Genomic DNA, 19,043 nt, shown 5'->3' with positions numbered 1-19,043 from the left:
GAGACAATAACCAAATTCCAACAATATTTCACATGCATTTTGGTTAGGAAAGAAGGTTGTTGCGGCTCTTATCTGAACATAGTTCGCTAATATAAATAAACCTTTTTGGCCTGTTTTCCTTAGATAATAAGTTTAATAATAATTCTAATCTCTAAGACCAGAGGGAACAAGAAAAATAAAAGCCAAGAACATACTTTTCACTTGGATTCCAGGTTGATGGGGTCTAAGATGGGATCTTGGAACTTAAAGTCAGGGAATTTGGACATATCAACTCCTGCACCACCTCCATATTGCTTGGACACCTTTTCCAATTCTTGTTTCAACTCTTTTTCTAATTCAGGGGTCGGTTCAACCAACGATTTACCGCTGAAAAGAACAAAAAAGTTTAGGGGATATTTGACCTATCTACAAATGCTAACTTTATACTTATTGTTTCATGAACCTTTATAATATTTACTAAAATTATTTTTTCTTATGCTTATTGACATTCATATTAAAATGAATTCTTTTGCTGTAACTTTATACATGAATCTTTCACTTGCCTGTTGCTCTTTTGCTTGTATTCTCTAATTTTGTCGACGAAAAGCTGTTGAATTGGGTCAGTAGCCTTTTGCAAACAGGGGGCCAAAATTCCAATGTTGCGGCTGTGAATAGCACTCTTGACAGAGGTTTTCACATTGTTTAAGATTTGATAGGACAACATCTAAAAGGGGAATTAAGACAATTTGTATTCTTGGAAGAAAATTATGTAATCACTGCTATGGGCAAAGGGCTGAAAATTGAGAAGAGGACTAGATGAGGTGGTAACGTTCGTCGGAAAAATTGAGAAAGAATGCGTAATTACCTTAACTTGCTCTTGAAAGGGGTTCAAAAATAATTGCTTTATTAAATTTGGAACAAGAACTAGAACTTGCCTCTCAAACAGGAGAAGTTCATATAAAATGCCATCAAATTAATGTCAATTTAACCTCAAATTTCAGAAGAAAACTTGTTTTTATCTCTCTCTATTCAATGGAAGTAAAAAAAGATGGTGGTATTCTCTCAAGTTTATTTATGTAGATTATAGATGGCACCAGCACTATAAAATTAAGAACACTAAAGGCGGCGTTTCTAAATTGGTGTAAATTTTTAAAATTTGAATCTAACAATGACCATAAAAATACAAAAATTGTTGCTTAATCCTATAATGAACTCATTATATGACTTATCACGTGACTAGTAAATTATTAACTAAGTTTAGGTGCCAAACTAAATAAACAAAAAAATTCATGTACAATAACGCTTAAACAATAAAGGAAAGAACACATAAATATAGGAAATGTATATTAGTTTTTTAAATATCTCTTGTACACTCTGAGAATTCTCCGAATTCCATTAATTTGGAGGATTCTCAATTAGAACTCATCATTGTCACTTTTTTGGTAATTTTTAGATGCCTTTCCTTGTTCTCCCGCTCCCTACATTGCTATGCATTTTTCTTGGACCCTTCTCCGAATTTCATTTTAACTTCTTTTAAATTTCTAATAATAAGTAGAATGAAAATACTATTAAATATATGATATCTGATCACTGTGTAAAATATAAGTAGCATATATTCAAGTCGAAACATAGCGATTGTGCAAGTGAGACACAAGAACTACAGAAAGTTTAATATGCCTCCGTCAAAGGCCGCGAAGGCAGAGTAAAATCGACTTTATCCATTTCGTTCGTCTTTATCAGAGACATATTAAACCTTGTGCAGTTTTTTTCCCACTCACATAATCCGTATGTTTCTACCTGAATTTGTGATACTCACCATTTAACCCATGAAGGTGTTACATGGTTAATAAATATATAAATAACTGAAGAAATTTTTTCGTGCAAAAATGTTTTGAAATGGAGTCCACCTTACTTATGAACTTAACACCCTAACTAGCTCTTTGCTGTTGTCTGTAAGTCTCCTTCAGCATTCTTAAATTCTCCTCCAACGAGGCCACTTCATCGAATCTCTGTGCACGCCTCGCTTGGTCTATGTAATTCCTTACAATCTTCATTTGTTCAAGTAGAGGATTTTCTTCAGTATCTGTGAAAAATCTCTAAATAACACTGCCTCCTGATATTTGTCTCAATTATGTACCCGTTTGCACCTCATTGGTAGGAGCAGGAGACCACCCTGTAGTTACCGCAACTGTTTGAATTCTCTGCGGTCTCGGAGTGACTATAAAACTATCCTCCCTAAAGCTCATAGCTAGCTTATGCCTGATCGCCTCCAATTCCTCCACTGAGGGTAGTGTTGGTAGGGTCAACAGGCAATCCTAGTATTATAATTTAGACCCTCAAACTACCAAGAAATCAAACAAAACCACCTTAATGTAATTAGAAACTGCCTTTCTAATATTATTCTGCAACACGGCTGCTTTAGGCGTTTCAGGATCTACAGGTTCTGATGCAATTTTCTTACTCAAAGTGTCCATCATTTGAGCTTTTTCTGCGATCGTCGACCTCAACGCTTGGCAGTCTTGCAGCAAGTATGTAATCTCTCCTGAAGTCAATGAGTTGTACATCTAAATTTCCCTACTTCAATCTTACAGACTTTAAAATATTAGTAGCAATTTACTTTAATATACATGTCCACAGAAGACTGAATATGATTCTTGTTGCTTTGAAGCAGAGAGTAAAGCTGCCAAGTGGTCGATTTAACCATTTGATCGATCTGAACTTTCCTACGGCACTCCAACATATCTAGGCAGTGATTGCAGATCCTTAGAGTATCAGTTTCTTTGCCTGAATACTCTTTGTCACTCACGCTGTTAATGGGGGCAACTATGCTTTCTGGAAGCATGTTTATGTGGTTGTGGTTGTGCGATAAGGAAATGCTTACGGGCGACTTCATAGGATAAGAAGCGGGAACAGTTATTGCACATTATGCTACCGCAAAGCCGGCAGTGATGCTGTCTACGGGCAATATTAAAACTTGCAGCGCAAGAAGGACATCTGGTTACTGTGGAACCATCGAGCCATACTACCAATTCCTGGAAGTTGTTTTACATAGTAACGGTAAAGCCAAGTGGCCCCAAATATTCATAAATAAAAAAAATTGAACATTTTTTTATTTTCTTTCAAATCCAACATACACAAAAATATAGAAGAACTTATAAAGGCTATGCCTCTTTGTAAGATCACATATAGCTGTACCCCTTTGGTAAGTCCTTGTACAGAGCTTATAGGGTTGTACATGGGCAACTTAAAATTTGAATTAGATTAGTTAAAGAGTTTCTTTTTTGAATTTTACTTTTATAACTTAATTTTTTGAATGTCGATAAATTTAATTGTGTCACTAGTTAGGCTGAAATTCAATTTGATCAAAAGTCTCAATACACATTGTCTGTGGTATCAACCAAATGTATTTTAGAAGTATTAAATATCTTTTCTATGCTTTTGAAAGCTCCATACCTGTTCCTGCTGTTTTCTGTCAGATCCAAAAGTCCTCAGCAGACGATCAAGCCTTATAATCAACTTATTGGTCTCAGTAGTCCTATGATCTAGCCTCTCTCTTCTAACAGCTTTAAAGTAATCTGTCTGACTCCTAGACGGACCGGGCTCTTGAGATTCGCTTTGCTCAAGAAAATACTTCTCCTGCGTAAGCTCCTTGAAGCCCTCCAACTCCTGGTCATCCAACTTGAGGATTTTCTTTTTCATTTTGCCGTAAATACCTGAAACCATGAGGGTTTAAGACGAGTTACTGAGGGTGACAAAGACAACCTTTAAAAGATTTTAGGAATTCTTGTTCTTCCAAGTGGAGGTCTTGAAAATGGGCGGTTAGATTGCTGGGAGATCGCAGATCTTTGAGGCATATTGGACAAAGGAAGCCTTCTTGAATGTCTGCGGATTCGGCCATAGGTTTAAGTGAGTACTGTTAAATTGCAATTAGGAAAGGTTTGATTGCATTTAGTAGTAATCCAAGGACAGTCTTAATCAGTGAGTAAACTTAACCTAAATTTCAAAGTCAGCTGAGCCAATTCAGTCGTTATTCATTTGATAGTTTCATAATGATCTAGCGACATCTATCATGAATGTTGTTACATTCTTAAACTTTGTAAACCATAAACTTTCTAAAGACGCACTTGATATTGAATTTTAAATTTCACAATATAATATATAATAATTAGACTTAAAAGAACTATGGCAAAATAATTTTCTTACTTTAATCAATTATAAACAATTAAAAACATTATTGCAACTTTTAGCGCCATCTTTATCCCAAGGGCTATAATGCGCATATCATCAAACTCCGGAATCCCGACCAATCGAATACTGACTAATGGCGGCCTAAAATTGTTTATAAATAAACGGACCTGTATTTTATTATTATTCATTAAACAGTTATTAAGTGTGATTAGATTCCAGTTACCATTGGTACTTAAATTAAAGGACGTTTATCTCTCCGCAAACTGCAAATCATGATTTTTTGTACACACGGCGCGATATTGGCGACTATGTAGTATTACACACTACATACTCTAACATTTCCACGTAGCGGTCGCTGGTAAGCCAAACAACTTTGCCTACTGTGGCCCTTAGGCATAGTCCTTAAGTGACAATGAATTCTAAAGCCTCCTTGGCAATATGTACTGTAATAATTGGATGTATGTTGAACAACATCTTCCTGGAGTACATCATCAAACTGGACCCAGGTGCAGGGCACCTTATCACCTTTCTGCAGTTCTGTTTCATCGCCCTGCACGGGGTTATATTCACCTCAAAATTCGGGAGGGCGGAGCGCAAGATCCCCCTCAAAGAATACCTGACTTTAGTGGCTTTCTTTTTTGTGACTAGTGTGGTTAATAACTGGGCTTTTGCCTTCAATATTCCGGTGCCCTTACACTTTATTTTCCGGGCTGGGTCTCTCATTGCTAATCTTATCATGGGGGTTTTAATTCTGAAGAAAAAGTACACGTGGGACAAATATCTTTCAGTCTTTATGATCACAGCTGGAATTGTAATCTGCACTTTGTACTCATCAAAGAATGTTGGAAAGAGCTGCCTTGACTGTTCAGATACAAATAATGTGATGCAGCAGCAACCTGAGAGTGTAGATCCTGCTCAGTTCTTTTGGTGGTCAATTGGGATTCTACTTTTAACTGGTGCTTTGCTACTGTCTGCAAGAATGGGAATCTACCAGGAAACACTTTACCAAGAGTATGGAAAACACCCCTCAGAAGCCTTGTATTATACCCACTTACTGTCTCTCCCAGGGTTCCTTATTTATGGCAGCAGTATTTGGGAACACTTTGAGATCTCACTCAAAAGTGAACTAGTGCAAATTCCCCTCACAAACATTGTGATTCCTATTTTATTTGTTTACCTGTTCTTTAATGTCCTCACTCAATATATGTGCATCAGTTCAGTCTATGTGTTGACAACAGAGTGTACCTCACTTACTGTGACTCTAGTTATTACGCTCCGTAAATTTATGTCTCTAGTTTTTAGCATTGTTTATTTTGACAATCCCTTTACCCTGGCTCACTGGTTTGGGACATTTTTAGTATTTGGAGGAACCCTAATTTTTACTGAGGTTCCTAAGAGAGTGATGGAAAGCCAGAAGCAAAAGAAAGTCAAAAAGTCTTAAGACTTTTTTAACAAAATCATTATTTGTTCAGTACAGTTTCAAGTAGAAGAAAATTTAGCTGTAAGTTGTAGAGTACAATAAAAGATGGGCATTATGATTATTGACCTCTATAATAGAAAAATTATAAATATTTAAAGAAGTTTTTTTGAAAAACCTTATAAACTGTAGGACCAACAGTGTGGCGTTCTCTTGTTGATTTCATGTGCTGTCACTCATATTTAGCAAACTTTAGTAAAAGTACTTAAAATAAATGTAAAAGAAATTAAGTCCCCTCAAAAACCTTCCATAAGGGCCCTAAGATGCCTCTGATACACACACATAAACTTGGTAACAAATCCTTCAAGATGAACTATATGTTTGCTGCCTTGAGTCATTCGGTACTCATATAGAGCTGCATCTCTTATGACCTGTATAAATAACATTTTTAAACTCAAAACTATATCAAAAACAAAGCACTCACTTGTGGAATTATTTGTTTATCACACTTCAAAATTAGGGCTGTAAGCAGTTCCTTCAGAATTATTTCTGCAGGTATTCCATTGGCCAAAAGTTCATATAAATGCTCCCTCACTTTCATCAAGCTTTCAATGCTTTGTTTACTTGTGATTAGTTTGGCAGTTCCAAGGATGAAAACCTTCCAATCAGGCTCGGGGATGTTTACATTGTCTTTCAAGTTACCCTTTTCAACTTTACATGATTCACATATTAACAAAGCCCTGCGTAGATTGCCATTGGAGGCTTTAGCAATGGCCTCTGCCACCTCTGGGCTTATTGGGACATCCTCCTTTTTACATGTAGTCTGTAATGTTGCAAGATATTAATTACATTTATGTACTTTCTTAATTGTGTACCTTCAAAATGCTGCAAATTTCATTGATACTGGGGGCTGGCACTCTAATAGGCAAACAACGTGACTGAATGGCAGGAATTACAGGAGATAATGATGTGCAACACAACATGAGTCTGCAGTTTCCTGAGTATTTCTCCATAGTTCTCCTCAATGCATGCTGAGCATCTTTAGTGAGATTATCAACCTCTGTTAATAACACCACCTTGAACTCTCGTTGGTTACTTGTAGTCCCAATTTGCTGAGTTTGGGCAATGTTCTTAATTAAATCCATAACAACCACTCTATCATAAATTCCTACATCGGAGGGGTTGATTTCAATGTGATAGTTGCTGCTTACAGTGGTGATCTCCACCTTTTTGTTCGAGGGAGTTGTAACTGTAACAGTCCCATTCTTGAGTCGTTCCACTCCCGGTCCGAACAGCTCCCTTAAGACGCACATAATCCGTGTTTTTTTACCAGCCCCGCTTGGACCGTAAATAAGCAGATGTGGAAAGTCACTGTGTGCCACTAAGTTTTTCAGCTCTTGCGCTTGTTGGAGGTGGTAGTCTAAGAGCGACAGGTCTTTGGGGCGATGCTTGTCCACCCATAACATGCTCATGTTGATTAATTTGGACCCCTTTTTTCGTTTCGATTTAACTGAAGAGCGCGAATTATTTGAGGTTATGTTATTCAAGTGTTTGAATGATTGCGGCGAAGTTAGGCTAATATGACGTTAATATAATCGATAAGATTTAGTATTTCCTTGTGAAAACAACTTTAAATTAAAAAATGAATAAAAACATAAAACCATTTAATTTGAAAAACGCATATTGAATTTATTAACAAGATGATTAAATACCTTACTATAATAATGTTTTTTTTTTTATCAAAATGCTTACAGAATAACCCTAAACCAGCCCTCTACTCCCGCATTAACAATTACAATTTTGCGTTGCTTTTAACGGCAATTTTATTGACTATAGCATGAGCCTCATCATAAACTGGATTACAAACATCTCTAACACGTTCCAGCCAGGCTATCAGCTCAGGTCGTCCTTCAAAAGCATCATCATTCGCCAATTTCAGATGTTCAAGTTCACAAGCAGCAAATATGTCTGCTACAGATATATGATCCCCAAGAAAGTAAGGTTCTTTCGACAGCCACAAGTCTTTGATTTGATCTAGGCATTTTACCTTAAAAACCCAGTTGGACCGTAAAATGTATTTTGAATTCAATAACTGGAATATTTACCAAATTGCCTTTGTGTTTAGATAAAATTTCTTCATCTGGAGGAGTTTTAGTCAATATTGGAATCATCCATTTATAAAAGGCATATGTGGCGCAAGGAAGTCGCATGTTAATGTGGTGCCAGGCCAGATATTCCTCCAACTTTGCCTGTGCTTTACTATTTTTGGGGTACCTAGAGAGCAATCTCCAAGTTAGAGTTTCAAACTAATCATTTGACTAGCTACCAATGATCTAACACAAGCTCCCGGTACTCCCTAGTTAAATAACTTACAATGGCCGTGCTTTCGGCCAGTTTGAAGTCCCCATGATGGATGAAAGGGACCTTTTGAAATCTATTTAATTGTTCCTTGAATTCCTTTGAAGACTGCTCATTCTTGCGAAGCGCAACTGGGCAGTCTTGAAAAGGTATCTTAGTTAGTTTTAGAAATATATACACAGTTCGTGAGGGCTGAGACATCAAATCATAATACAATTTTAAAGGGGCCATCGTTAATTAAAACAAACAATCAAAACTGCAAGTAAACTGATCACAAATCACTATTAAAAATAGCTCAAGCCAAAGGTCAGACATCATATCTCTTAAGTTTTAGGTTATGTATATGTACATATACATATATCAAACTAAAATAATAAACAAATACAAAAATCCTTAATCAGATATTTCATATCCAACCACGCAATCAATTAACCATTTGGAGCTCCTATGTTGCAGCTCAGGCATCTTGTACAGCAAATTCGGGGGATGGGTCTCATTGTAGATGATGTAATTGCAGCAATTGAAAGTGGCAGCATCCTTTGGGGCAAAAAAGGGATGCGTGGTGTTAGCCTCACAAGTCCTGGTGGCTGGAGGTCTGCGTAGTACTTTACCTTTTCCACATTTTATCAGTTTTTGAAGATACTCTTTGTCAACTTTTAAATTGTATATCTCCACAGGATTTGTGTGGTCTTCTATGTAAAAATTTAAGCCCTCGAACAACTGAGGAAGTTTTAATAAGGCACTCATGCAAGCTTTCCTAATTCCTTTGTTCAGCTCTGTATTATTTAAGAATGTTTCTTCAGGAATGTTAATGTAGTGATTGCCACTAATGAAGTCATCTACTCTGTCTTGAGTCAAGAATTGTATGCCCTCCAACATGGCTTGCAGTATTTTAAAAGACAACTTGTGTGTTTTCTTAATAATCAGATAATCTGGCAGTTTCTTATTGTCTGTTTTGTCTTGAACCTGAACATCTTTACAGTTTTTTAGTTTCTGTTTCACATGTTCATCAATGCTGTGGCAATACACGGACACTTTAAAAGGCAAAAATACATTGAATAACTTTGGTATCTTTTCAGAGCCATTTGGCATCTTAAGCAGTTCTTTTATCTCTTTATCTGTAGTGTTTTCCATAGGTATCTTCCCTGAATAATCTTTTAAGGTCACGTCAGCACCATACTTTAAAAGCAGCTTCACAATTTCAATATTGTTTAGAGAAGCTGCTTGGTGCAAAGGCGTTTCAAAATAAAGAGCGGGAATATTGACTAAACAATGCTGTTTAAGCAGGTATTCTATTATTTCAAGATTTTCTGTGTGTATGGCTTCATGCAAAGGGGCCCAACCTGCATAATCTCTTGCATTTATGTCATCAGGACATTCAACAAGTTCCCTGACTTGCTCTAAATTTTTGCGTTTACACGCCAAATGCAATGCAGTCTCGCCTTTGGCATTGGTTTTTTGAGACGCGGATATGAAGATTACTTGATATTGATTGTGGTTGTAAGTCATTGTGTTATTGTACTTTTCTTGACTTTCTAGCAGTTGTCGCAGTTCTTCTAATTGTTTTTCACACTCAGTAGCAATATTGTTATAATCGATATGGCATGGTTCATAAAATTCGTTGCATTTTGGGCAATTGTGGTCTTTTTTCTGAGATTGCAAACAATAGGTACAAAAGTAATGTCCACAAATTTTGATGCGGAGAGGTTTCACACATTTGTCGTTGCATATTGGGCATTTTAAGCTGTTTTCTAGTCGATTGAGATGGTTTAGAATTAAAGCACGTGTATTCATCTGAGAGATTTATGGATTAATTTTAAGTAATTGTATACGAGAGGCAAAAGAATAACTTCAGAGATGCAAAACTTTAACCTAAAAATTTTTGAAAATGACGCCAAGAAAGGATTTATTGTTATATCTTATCTTAAGCATGAAGATCAACTGCGGTCCTTGTTTTGTGAAACAATTTCAAGAGACAGAAAGATATCATTCGCCTGACACACAATCTGTCCTCAAAGAATTCACACGCTTGCTAGAAGATGGCGTTATAGCTGCTATAATATTACAAAAAATTTATTTGAAATTAATAACATATCACGTTTTGAAAATAGTGGGTTTCTGGGCCTTAAAGTCGCTTCTTAATTGTATGAAATTATGCAGAATAGCTCTATCCAAATTTACCTAAAATACCAACAGTTAAACACCTATCGAACCCAAACTAAAACTCACCAAAGAATCCTCGGAACAAACTTGATGCAAATTCTCAGGCTTTACCAATAACAAATTACACAAGGCATGCAATGTTTCAAAGAGTTCTGTCACCAAATCCCCTAAGGGTTTCGTGCACGACCTGTATTCGTTCAAGTCGCATATTGCCACCATCGCCCCTGATACCACAATTAAATTAAACTGGACTAAGCTCGAAACTATAGAAACAAACCTGCAGTATTGTACTGAAATTGCAACATGTGATCGTAAATCGTTCGATGCAATCTTACTCCCAGCTCTTCAAGAACCGCGATTACATTATTACCATCCAAATTGCCTTGTATCTGTTTTATTACGCTACTAATATATTGGCACACAGTCTTGCAGGCCTGGAATCATTATTACTTTTTGATCCAATATTACCAAATAAATTCAAGTTAATTACTGGGGAAGAAACTGTGTCAAAGTCATCAGATTCAGGCTTAAAGTCGGCTTTTTTTTGCTCCACCTGCAAGTATAGCTTTACCCAGACGGTAAAGGCATTCAAACACCTGAAAAAAAAACGATGATTTATAGTGTATTGGCAAATACGCCCATCAACGGCAACAAAATTGCCAACTTTTTGTACTGTTTTTGTTTTATTATGATGTTTAGTAATGTGACTTAACAAAACAGATAGCTATCAACGTCCATGTAGCTAGACAATGTAAATTATTATATGAACAAAAATACCTGTCCAAGCCCAAGTTGACTTTACGCTCAATATCCTCAAGCACAAATTTCTTCTTTTGCAAGCACTCATTATAGAATGAGGTATTTCTGAAACAGTAATTTCCTAATTGACATAATTTTGGAGTTTAGAACTTACATGACCAATGGAATTACCAAGTCAATAAACTGTTTTTCCACTAAATGAGTTATATTATTACATTGATGCACTATTGTAAAAAAATAGAGTACTGGAGGGCTTTTGGCACCTTCAACTACTGGGATAGCCTGCAGGCCCAGTTCTACCGCATAATCTACATGTTCTGATAACAAACTGTTTACAAGGGTGTTGAGAATCTTAGACGCATTCACTGCTCTCTCTTCCGACTTTGAAAGCTACAACATTTAATGTTCTTTAACGTGCCGTTAAGATCATTGCTCAACGAATTACCAGCTGACACCTCAATAAGGCGTTTTTGGTGTCTTGCAGTATCATTATTGCCAGCTCTTCAGACAAAAACGTCTCTCCTCCATAGTTTTCTATCTGAGCTATATTGATGTTTGCTCTGGTGCCTATTACTGCTTGCAAATCTCTCCGCAGATCTTGAAAGCTATTGAAATTCATATTCTTTTATTATGTCTTTTAATTAAACAGAATAGAGTTACCCTCCGCTTTGAATGGTTTTTTTCTGATGGTTTTTGCTATCATAGTACTTTTGCAAATTGCCCGCGCAACGTTCTTTTAAACATTTCAATTCAATCCTATTTGCAGAAACTATTAAGTTATTTCTATAATATATCTATTTATAAATACTATAAACTCACTGAATGTAGTCACTGATGTATTGACTAAAAAGTTTAGTAGTCAGTTTATTTAAGTAGTTCTGATCGTTGCCCATGTTATACATGCTCAGCTCATTGGAAAACTGATTAGTTCTAAAAAGAAAATTCTTCAGATGTTTGACAAATTTGCGTAAAAACTCTTTTACTTAGAATACATCTCATACAAAATGTGCAAATATTCATAACTGCCGACTTTAGAGCCGAGTCGTTGTTGCACATAATCAGCCAACTTAAGTTGATACAAGTTCAATACAAACTTAGCCATTACTTGCTCAGGGTTATTGAACACATCCTTTATGATCTCATAGTTGTGTTTACATAAAGGTCCCAAATGGGCAAATACATCTTTACTCAACAAACAACCCTGCAATCATTGTAAACAAAGCATCAATGAAAGGAAAAACTTTGAGAAGTGCTCATTAGTTAGCAAATGATTAAAAAAGGATTTAAAATGCACTTTGTTTATTTAATACCATTTGACTCTGGTCAATGTATGCATCAACACACTGTGAGTATCCTTTGAACTGGGACATAATATTTGCTATTGCTTTCATTCGAATCAAGTCTTCCTTACTCATAGCCCTGACGAAATCCTCTATTAATGCCTTCTCAATATCTGAATATGTTCTTTCTATTTTTCTCTTCACACTATCAAACCTAATAAACCACTCTATTAATAAATTGAAACTGGTATTATATAAAAGATCTATACTTTGAAGAGGGTAAATCTTGGGAAATCAAAAAGAGCTTCTGAATAACATCAGCAGCCTCATCAATCTAAAATCCCCCAACTCTATTTGCAACTTAAGATCAAATTAATATTTTTACCCTATAAGGATCATTGAAAATTGAGCTAGTTAAAGGGCCATTCGAGAGAAATTCACTTAAATGGCTCATTAGCTTTTGGGCTTCTACAACACGAGCCCTGGGCCCATTAACACTATCTAGCTGATCTCCCAAATGCAATACTTTTGTGGCTACATGGTTGATTTTTCCATCCAGCTCTTGGAAAGTGTCCATTGACAACTAAAACCCAATAGAATTACCCAAAAATATTTTTCAGTATAATGTAGTTACTTTATTTTGCTCTAACAGAGTGTATATTTCTTGGAAGAACATAGCTTCATCTTCCCGTACTACCGCTTCCAGCCGTTCACTCTTTTTCTGTTGGCGCTCTTCAAGTAACGTCAAGTCTCTATAATATGAAGTACAAGCATTCTTAGGGAATTTAACATGATAAAAACTTACTTAATTGCCTGGACGAAGGAGTCATGTAATAAGCTGGGATTTAAATCTCCTTCATCGCCGTCAGATTTGGTTTCGGCAATGGTCCTCCACGCCAGGCGCTCCACGAATTCTTCTGCGTCAAAGGGCTCCTGGAAAATCAGTTAAATGAGGTTTTTACATATAATCAATTTGGGAAATGTTGACACTTGCCTGCTCTAATTCCTTCATGTATTGTTGCATCATTTTGGAAGTAGTTGATGAATATGTATATAACCGGAAACGGAACTGTAGGTTTAAAGAGTAATTGCGTTACTAAAAAGACAATTTTTTGAGTATTTATTATTATTTTGTTTATATTTATCGTTTTTAACCTCAAGTTGTGCAGATATTTGATAGTTTGACATCTTTCCATTGGGTAATCACCTGTTTTGCAAGATCTTCCCTGTTAATTGTATCTTCGTTTTCCTCTACTTTCTGGATAAGAAAATCTCAGTTCACGTGATAATAAATAACTGTTTAATAAGATAGAGCACGTGACAAACCAAAAACAGCGTATAACTACAACTTCATTCCACCAAATTTTTTCTAACTCTATGTTCATTCCCTGATATGAAATGACAACCGTTTCTTGAATCCGATATTCCCAAACGCTATCGAATTAAGACAATTATTGTGTGACATTATTAAGTTGATTGATATGTCCTTATATTCTTAAATTAATGTAGGCCTGAAATTGAATTTGGTATTTTATAATAAACTACATCAACAATTTGTTTTAATCATTTTATACGCAGCAAAATAAGTCATTGAGAATTAAAAGGTAATTAATTAAAATATTTGATAGTATTCCCTTACCATATTGAGTTGTAACAAGATATTAACATAGATACAGATCTAAATAAAATAATATATAGATAATATATGATAGAGATAAAGATAGTCTAACGCATATTTCATTTTTTTATGTAGGTTCCCGATTAATAATATCTATTAAACAATTTGGCAATGCCGCATATCAGTTGGTTCATTCGGAAATATTAGGGAACATGGGACGCTGTAGGAGTGCGCTAGATTTACACCAAAGTTGTTTTTAGGTGCATAATAGTGCCAGAAGGGGCATTATTATTTTTATTTTATTATTCAATAAACCGAAATAGGTCAATGCACATTACCAAAAAGCTATTTTACACCGTAACATAATACAAAATTTCATTGTCCTTCATTTGCAAAATTTACCACATCTGTTTTTATAATTTTGGAATGGTTTATGCCATTTCTACAGACAGCTTGGCAACACCGTTTCACGCCACTTCTACCAGTTCTCTCTTGACAGCTCCCAATTTCCTGTGAATTCGTTAGTCGTGTTAGTTCTTGTTTGTGTTTATAGATGTTTACTTCATTTTAATGGAAATGTCGCACGTGGAAGAACAAAAAAGTTTGATTTTTTAAAACGAATTTGTGTTTCTCTTCGTTCATTTACAATATATTAGACTAAAACGTTCCAAAATGGGCAGCATAGGCGAAGCGAAAATGGTCGGTTTTGTCTGCCGTCTGTGCTCCAAGATCAAAACAGTTGTGATACATTTATACTCAGCCAGAGCCAAGAAACTTAATTTATTGCACAAAATTAAATTGCTGCCTATTAGCGTAAGTACCGACTTCACTCAATTAATTGTTTTTTGAAATTATTTAAAACCTTTTTTGGAAATAATGTATCACATACCAGTATGGGTATCATGGTGATATTGCACAATATTCTATTGCAATAATAATTGAACATTGTGCAATTCTACAGCAAGAGCAAAAAGCCATACTGCTGTGTGAAACTTTATTCGCAAAAATTAAAAAAAGGACCAAAAATTTGTCTCAAAAGCATAAAATATATTACTCTTGAAAGCATTTTATGTCTATTGTTCTCTCTTTTTAGCTGGAGAAATATGATGATTTACCCAAAACAGTGTGTGAATCGTGCATAGAAAAATTGGATTTGCAGTACCGTTTACTAATGAGAATTCGACATTCTGATATGTTGTATAAGGCTCACGAGCGATACCATGTGAGTTGGGTCATATAAGAATAATTAATTCTTGATAAAGTGATCTTATTTGCAGGCAAATGGAAACTGTCCTATTGAATGCCCCATGCATAGTAATGAATACTAAAAATCAAGATGTACCTATTTTTCAGATGCATGTGTTTTGTAAATACCTATCTTTTATATTAAAATGTATGTAGCGGTTCGTTTTGGTTATTCAAAACTGTGATTTTTACATTAAGTTCAAAACAATGTTCAATTAAGTTTATGTGTATTACTTAGTTTTTAAGTGCTGTATAATCTTGTAGCTCAAGTAGGAAATGTTATTTTGCTCTTTATTGTGTTGTTTCATTTCCAATAATAAAACCCACAGAATTATAACAACAAATTTATTTACAACTGTAGCAAAACAATAAACTACTCTTTTCTTACTGATTAAACCTTTGGATAGCGTTTCAATAAGATATTGAGCTGCTTTGATGTCAAATTCTTCTCCCCAGGCGTTAGCAATCCCTTCATTTCCCTATCGAACTTCTGTGCTTTTTCCGTTGTGTACACTTGGTAACACTTTTGAAAAGATTGGATCTCTTTGCTGCATGGAGCCTGCTGGAAGTCGTGAGCTGTGAAGCAGGAGAATAGCACAGACATTTCATGTAGGCAGCACACGTCCGAAAGTTTACTTCCTTTACCAGACACCTTCTCTTTTAGGCTTATGGGTATGATGGTTTTGAGAGGAACTGGTTCTTTTGGTTTGGCACGGGCGTGATAGCGCTTCACGGATAAGGGAGGGAAAACTCTCATGATAAATTGAGAAGAAAGGGTTTTATTAAATTGTTTTTATCAATTATTTTTTAATTTGAATACTTGAGGTTCCTGCCTGCCTTGAAGATTGATGAGCATCAGGGGACTGAATTGAGTGAGGTTATGTCATATAGTAAAATTCGCAGTGCTGTAACGTCCGGTAATGATTATTTCCAAACTATTTAGCGAAATTTTAAGCAAACGATTATTATAATGATCTTTAATGAAGTTCATTTCCCAGTATCCGTGCGGTTTCTTCGGAAATTCATATAAAGCTTCTTGGGAATTTCATTTTATAATTGTTTTATAACTAATTATAAATGAATGATTATGAAATTTGAAATTTATATTTCTCCATGGAAAATTTAATGTTTGGCAACGTTGTATGAAATATCTAAATGCCCTTTAAATTCCTTGATAGCCAGCTCTATCATGTGATCAGTTTAAATGGAAAATATACGATGATCACGTGAGTACTTCTTTTCTAAAGTGCGTTCTTAACTTACTACGAAAAAATCTTTGAAGTGCCAAATGTCAAAGCTGCTGTCAATAAGTTGAAGCGCCAATAACTGAAATTGAGTTAAAAAAAAATTTAATTCAAAATGCTCATTTTTTCTGTGAGTGTAATTGATAAATTGATAATTAATAACAGCAAATCCGTTAAAAGCTTGATCGATAAATAGGAATTTTACGCTCAATTATATAACCCCTAGGGAAGGTGCCATTGTGTCATTAAAACCCCATCTCTTTAAGGAAGAAATTCTAATTTTACCACACAATACAATTATTTTTATAAATCTTATAATCCTATACAATAAAATAAATAGCTATTCATCTCTTAAACGTTTTAGTGTATTTATACAAAGATTGGGGACGGTCTAAACTTCTTCTTAATAGTAGCTCTGATAGATTTTACTGTAGTGCTTGCAGGTCTTCCTTGATACTGCGTTCTAACCCCAGCGTTACCACCACTCCTCCTCTGGACTTTGTAGTAGTTGCCCTTGAAGTTGCCATTACTCGGATACCTCACATACACGCTCGGATTCTGATATCCCTTCACTGGCTGCTTGTAGTTTTGGTACTGGGTTTTAGCGGGATAATGCCTTTGCATTTGATGATAAGTTTGGGGGCTTCTCGGCTGGTTCATCGACTTGGGTCTGATGGCTCCGGGTGATTGATTGTGGTCTTGAGACGGGTAGTAGGACGATTGCCTTTTGTATCTTTCGTTTTCTATTCGTTTCTGCAGTTTAGCTAATTCCTTAGGGCACAAATTAGTAGTTTCATCTTTCTGAACGTTGTCTGATGAAAAAATTGGGATTTTCACGGGTCCACCAGTAATGGCGATTTTCTCAGAATTGGGAACTGAATCACCTATGAGGCTTGTGACTGATTTATCAGGAACAGCCTCCTCAAATTCAGTCCAAGATCTTTGGGCCTTGTTTTGCTTTTTTGCCAGTTTTTCTGGATATGGTGTGGATGAGTTTGACTCGGCGTTCAATAGCGATTTTGCGTTAACACAACAGTTTGTTATTGTGGTGATGACCACAACCGCCATAACTTGATTGATCTAATTAGGAAAACTTAACGTTTTTTTATAATTCCAAAAAGTGTTGTTTCGCACTTACCAACATGTTGCCCGTTCTTTGTGCACGTTTGCAACTCGCGAAATTTAAGACACAAATGTGCCGTACCCTCGTAATCAGGTATGTTATGCCACCACCACGAGCGTTATAGTGCCGTTATGGAACGGCCGAGAGGCGGATAATGCAAACGGCAAACATCTTTGGATAATGCGTTTCCGTACGGTACTTTTCTCATCTCCAACCGCATGTGTTAATTGGACTTCTTTCTCTTCTTGATTGGCGCGGTCGTACGTGTTGATTGTTTATGTATCCGTGACCCTGTTAAATAGAAATAACCGGTCAGGGTATCAGTTTTGCCATATTTTGCGAAATAAAGCTAGGCCATTTTCGATAGACTCGGTATCTGAATCAAAAGATTTAAGATTTATTTCCGATTTGCAGAATGAGAAACATAATTTCAACACCCTCTAGAAAGACAACATGGCAATGTATCATGCTTTTACGAGTAATTATTAAATAAGTACATAGTGCGTTTGTTTGAATAGAACACCCTATACATTGGCGAACCCACTGGAAGATTATTGAATTTTCCGGAAATTGATTTACGGCTTTCCCATACGGAAACCGTCGTACTTCACTAATAAACGATCTTTCGTGTGTTTTTCCCAAATACTGCACGTATTTTGATAAGCAGCAAATTTTACATCAAGGCAGATAAACGATGGTGTCCACAAATCATTTAAGGAGATCCCAGAGAAGATCGTGTAACCGATTTGTTTTACTTTTCGACGCATCCGGATTCTAATTAACCTCGATGTTGTTACGAATGGGCACGTGGACTTCAAGACAACTAATCCCAAGTAACACTGAGCTCAATTCCTTTTCAAAAAAGCAACTGGCACATTTTAAAACTATCTTACGCCTGCACGGCACATTGGCAAAACTGGCACATGGCCCTTCGTGCTTGTGCATACAGGGCAAATCTCAAATAAGGGTTTTCCTTTTAACACGACACAGGCCTCAGAAAACTATACAAAATATTTATGTAACATTTTTTTGATAGCTCAAAAACAACGGAAATATGCCTGTATGAAAAAACTTACATAAATTACGGAACTTCTTAAATCTCCATTTTATAACAAATAGATGGATTGCAATTGGTCAATAAGATGGCCCGCGAGATCGCCAGACTTAAATCCATGTCATTTTCATCTGTGGAATTACATGAAAAGTTTCGTGTTTACGGTTGAAATTAACATAGTGGCAGAGTTGCGGGAATGGATAGAAAACGGGGCACAAATCATTCGCCGAAAAACATCTCTTCTAACAGCATGTACAGAGTCGTGGATAAGGCCAGCGACAAATTGTGTAAATGAAATCAACAGCGACGATTTCGAACACCGTTTGTGGCCAGTGTCGGAATGAACAACAATTAAATGTTTTGTTAATTATTAAAACTTTCATATGCGCATCTTTCGAGTGTTTTTGAGGTATTCACCATGTCAAACGTAAAATGCCTACTTAAGATTCACCCTGTATATAGTTTCCCATGTGCATCTTTTCCTGTTGTCGTGAGCTGCTCTATCGAAAGAGGGCGATCATTTCTGTATGACGAAGTGCCTCGTAATTACGACGAATTAACTCTTAAGACGTACACATACTAAAATAATAGGCCTCTTTAGGGACCGCTGAATCA

General features: G+C 35.9%; 10 protein-coding genes across 12 annotated transcripts; 2 read left to right on the top strand and 8 right to left on the bottom strand.

The window, feature by feature from the left end:
- Window positions 1–113: 113 nt before the first annotated feature.
- ATPsynCF6 (ATP synthase, coupling factor 6) lies at window positions 114–978 on the bottom strand. The gene is made up of 3 exons (XM_066291046.1): window positions 845–978; window positions 543–703; window positions 114–366 (listed from the first exon to the last, which is right to left on the bottom strand). The coding sequence occupies exons 2-3, from the start codon at window positions 701–703 to the stop codon at window positions 198–200; spliced, it is 330 nt and encodes a 109-aa protein (XP_066147143.1). The 5' UTR covers window positions 845–978; the 3' UTR covers window positions 114–197.
- Window positions 979–1,104: 126 nt separating this feature from the next.
- On the bottom strand, window positions 1,105–3,986 carry Rbsn-5 (Rabenosyn-5). 2 transcript variants are annotated; one of them, XM_066287362.1, is made up of 8 exons: window positions 3,742–3,986; window positions 3,433–3,692; window positions 2,861–3,011; window positions 2,597–2,811; window positions 2,346–2,543; window positions 2,117–2,294; window positions 1,892–2,062; window positions 1,105–1,520 (listed from the first exon to the last, which is right to left on the bottom strand). In XM_066287362.1, exons 1-7 carry the CDS (start codon window positions 3,875–3,877, stop codon window positions 1,908–1,910), a joined length of 1,293 nt encoding a protein of 430 aa, XP_066143459.1. In that variant the 5' UTR covers window positions 3,878–3,986; the 3' UTR covers window positions 1,105–1,520; window positions 1,892–1,907. The 2 variants fall into 2 exon arrangements, with proteins under 2 accessions (XP_066143459.1, XP_066143453.1); XM_066287356.1 differs by having other exon boundaries at window positions 1,105–2,062.
- Window positions 3,987–4,278: 292 nt separating this feature from the next.
- On the top strand, window positions 4,279–5,615 carry LOC136341970 (UDP-xylose and UDP-N-acetylglucosamine transporter-like). Its single transcript, XM_066287391.1, has one exon. It carries the CDS (start codon window positions 4,580–4,582, stop codon window positions 5,606–5,608), a length of 1,029 nt encoding a protein of 342 aa, XP_066143488.1. The 5' UTR covers window positions 4,279–4,579; the 3' UTR covers window positions 5,609–5,615.
- An 84-nt stretch (window positions 5,616–5,699) lies between these two features.
- On the bottom strand, window positions 5,700–7,188 carry RfC38 (replication factor C subunit RfC38). The gene is made up of 3 exons (XM_066287377.1): window positions 6,460–7,188; window positions 6,069–6,407; window positions 5,700–6,015 (listed from the first exon to the last, which is right to left on the bottom strand). The coding sequence occupies exons 1-3, from the start codon at window positions 7,054–7,056 to the stop codon at window positions 5,881–5,883; spliced, it is 1,071 nt and encodes a 356-aa protein (XP_066143474.1). The 5' UTR covers window positions 7,057–7,188; the 3' UTR covers window positions 5,700–5,880.
- Window positions 7,189–7,231: 43 nt separating this feature from the next.
- LOC136341976 (glutathione S-transferase theta-3-like) lies at window positions 7,232–8,173 on the bottom strand. The gene is made up of 3 exons (XM_066287403.1): window positions 7,911–8,173; window positions 7,690–7,858; window positions 7,232–7,631 (listed from the first exon to the last, which is right to left on the bottom strand). The coding sequence occupies exons 1-3, from the start codon at window positions 8,171–8,173 to the stop codon at window positions 7,377–7,379; spliced, it is 687 nt and encodes a 228-aa protein (XP_066143500.1). The 3' UTR covers window positions 7,232–7,376.
- Window positions 8,174–8,335: 162 nt separating this feature from the next.
- LOC136341944 (BRCA1-associated RING domain protein 1-like) lies at window positions 8,336–9,859 on the bottom strand. 2 transcript variants are annotated; one of them, XM_066287342.1, is made up of 2 exons: window positions 8,554–9,859; window positions 8,355–8,479 (listed from the first exon to the last, which is right to left on the bottom strand). In XM_066287342.1, exons 1-2 carry the CDS (start codon window positions 9,734–9,736, stop codon window positions 8,436–8,438), a joined length of 1,227 nt encoding a protein of 408 aa, XP_066143439.1. In that variant the 5' UTR covers window positions 9,737–9,859; the 3' UTR covers window positions 8,355–8,435. The 2 variants fall into 2 exon arrangements, with proteins under 2 accessions (XP_066143429.1, XP_066143439.1); XM_066287332.1 differs by having other exon boundaries at window positions 8,336–9,859.
- A 138-nt stretch (window positions 9,860–9,997) lies between these two features.
- Sec10 (Exocyst complex component Sec10) lies at window positions 9,998–13,604 on the bottom strand. Its single transcript, XM_066287321.1, has 17 exons — window positions 13,300–13,604; window positions 13,139–13,240; window positions 12,950–13,077; window positions 12,779–12,896; window positions 12,530–12,727; window positions 12,414–12,478; window positions 12,175–12,358; window positions 11,848–12,065; window positions 11,684–11,794; window positions 11,525–11,620; window positions 11,310–11,469; window positions 11,019–11,254; window positions 10,883–10,969; window positions 10,596–10,701; window positions 10,383–10,539; window positions 10,172–10,329; window positions 9,998–10,123 (listed from the first exon to the last, which is right to left on the bottom strand). The coding sequence occupies exons 2-17, from the start codon at window positions 13,169–13,171 to the stop codon at window positions 10,037–10,039; spliced, it is 2,142 nt and encodes a 713-aa protein (XP_066143418.1). The 5' UTR covers window positions 13,172–13,240; window positions 13,300–13,604; the 3' UTR covers window positions 9,998–10,036.
- A 643-nt stretch (window positions 13,605–14,247) lies between these two features.
- Window positions 14,248–15,301, top strand: LOC136341926 (uncharacterized). The gene is made up of 3 exons (XM_066287309.1): window positions 14,248–14,575; window positions 14,856–14,984; window positions 15,040–15,301. Exons 1-3 carry the CDS (start codon window positions 14,435–14,437, stop codon window positions 15,088–15,090), a joined length of 321 nt encoding a protein of 106 aa, XP_066143406.1. The 5' UTR covers window positions 14,248–14,434; the 3' UTR covers window positions 15,091–15,301.
- Window positions 15,302–15,338: 37 nt separating this feature from the next.
- Window positions 15,339–16,057, bottom strand: LOC136341915 (small ribosomal subunit protein mS37). Its single transcript, XM_066287297.1, has one exon. The coding sequence runs from the start codon at window positions 15,762–15,764 to the stop codon at window positions 15,399–15,401; it is 366 nt and encodes a 121-aa protein (XP_066143394.1). The 5' UTR covers window positions 15,765–16,057; the 3' UTR covers window positions 15,339–15,398.
- A 292-nt stretch (window positions 16,058–16,349) lies between these two features.
- LOC136341907 (uncharacterized) lies at window positions 16,350–17,615 on the bottom strand. Its single transcript, XM_066287285.1, has 2 exons — window positions 17,390–17,615; window positions 16,350–17,331 (listed from the first exon to the last, which is right to left on the bottom strand). Exons 1-2 carry the CDS (start codon window positions 17,393–17,395, stop codon window positions 16,621–16,623), a joined length of 717 nt encoding a protein of 238 aa, XP_066143382.1. The 5' UTR covers window positions 17,396–17,615; the 3' UTR covers window positions 16,350–16,620.
- Between the last annotated feature and the right edge of the window lie 1,428 nt (window positions 17,616–19,043).

Source organism: Euwallacea fornicatus, chromosome 1 (genome assembly GCF_040115645.1).
Source record: "Euwallacea fornicatus isolate EFF26 chromosome 1, ASM4011564v1, whole genome shotgun sequence".
Taxonomy (NCBI): Eukaryota; Metazoa; Arthropoda; class Insecta; order Coleoptera; family Curculionidae; genus Euwallacea; species Euwallacea fornicatus.
This window is presented reverse-complemented; position numbering and strand designations above follow the sequence as displayed.

What these genes read in the sequence shown, in the direction of transcription:
- ATPsynCF6 (XM_066291046.1), bottom strand. Translation starts at nt 703, where the DNA reads ATGTTGTCCTATCAAATCTTAAACAATGTGAAAACCTCTGTCAAGAGT. An exon ending in TACAAGCAAAAGAGCAACAG is followed by an intron (nt 367 to 542) that starts GCAAGTGAAAGA and finishes TGTTCTTTTCAG; the next exon opens with CGGTAAATCGTTGGTTGAAC.
- Rbsn-5 (XM_066287356.1), bottom strand. Translation starts at nt 3,877, where the DNA reads ATGGCCGAATCCGCAGACATTCAAGAAGGCTTCCTTTGTCCAATATGC. An exon ending in ACAGAAAACAGCAGGAACAG is followed by an intron (nt 3,012 to 3,432) that starts GTATGGAGCTTT and finishes AACAACTTCCAG; the next exon opens with GAATTGGTAGTATGGCTCGA. An exon ending in CTGTGGACATGTATATTAAA is followed by an intron (nt 2,544 to 2,596) that starts GTAAATTGCTAC and finishes AGGGAAATTTAG; the next exon opens with ATGTACAACTCATTGACTTC.
- LOC136341970 (XM_066287391.1), top strand. Translation starts at nt 4,580, where the DNA reads ATGAATTCTAAAGCCTCCTTGGCAATATGTACTGTAATAATTGGATGT.
- RfC38 (XM_066287377.1), bottom strand. Translation starts at nt 7,056, where the DNA reads ATGAGCATGTTATGGGTGGACAAGCATCGCCCCAAAGACCTGTCGCTC. An exon ending in AAATTTGCAGCATTTTGAAG is followed by an intron (nt 6,408 to 6,459) that starts GTACACAATTAA and finishes GCAACATTACAG; the next exon opens with ACTACATGTAAAAAGGAGGA. An exon ending in ATAAACAAATAATTCCACAA is followed by an intron (nt 6,016 to 6,068) that starts GTGAGTGCTTTG and finishes TTATTTATACAG; the next exon opens with GTCATAAGAGATGCAGCTCT.
- LOC136341976 (XM_066287403.1), bottom strand. Translation starts at nt 8,173, where the DNA reads ATGGCCCCTTTAAAATTGTATTATGATTTGATGTCTCAGCCCTCACGA. An exon ending in GAGCTTGTGTTAGATCATTG is followed by an intron (nt 7,859 to 7,910) that starts GTAGCTAGTCAA and finishes ATTGCTCTCTAG; the next exon opens with GTACCCCAAAAATAGTAAAG. An exon ending in CTAAACACAAAGGCAATTTG is followed by an intron (nt 7,632 to 7,689) that starts GTAAATATTCCA and finishes TGGGTTTTTAAG; the next exon opens with GTAAAATGCCTAGATCAAAT.
- LOC136341944 (XM_066287332.1), bottom strand. Translation starts at nt 9,736, where the DNA reads ATGAATACACGTGCTTTAATTCTAAACCATCTCAATCGACTAGAAAAC.
- Sec10 (XM_066287321.1), bottom strand. Translation starts at nt 13,171, where the DNA reads ATGATGCAACAATACATGAAGGAATTAGAGCAG. An exon ending in TCCTTCGTCCAGGCAATTAA is followed by an intron (nt 12,897 to 12,949) that starts GTAAGTTTTTAT and finishes TTCATATTATAG; the next exon opens with AGACTTGACGTTACTTGAAG. An exon ending in TTTTCAATGATCCTTATAGG is followed by an intron (nt 12,479 to 12,529) that starts GTAAAAATATTA and finishes GGGGGATTTTAG; the next exon opens with ATTGATGAGGCTGCTGATGT.
- LOC136341926 (XM_066287309.1), top strand. Translation starts at nt 14,435, where the DNA reads ATGGGCAGCATAGGCGAAGCGAAAATGGTCGGTTTTGTCTGCCGTCTG. An exon ending in TTAAATTGCTGCCTATTAGC is followed by an intron (nt 14,576 to 14,855) that starts GTAAGTACCGAC and finishes CTCTCTTTTTAG; the next exon opens with CTGGAGAAATATGATGATTT. An exon ending in AGGCTCACGAGCGATACCAT is followed by an intron (nt 14,985 to 15,039) that starts GTGAGTTGGGTC and finishes TCTTATTTGCAG; the next exon opens with GCAAATGGAAACTGTCCTAT.
- LOC136341915 (XM_066287297.1), bottom strand. Translation starts at nt 15,764, where the DNA reads ATGAGAGTTTTCCCTCCCTTATCCGTGAAGCGCTATCACGCCCGTGCC.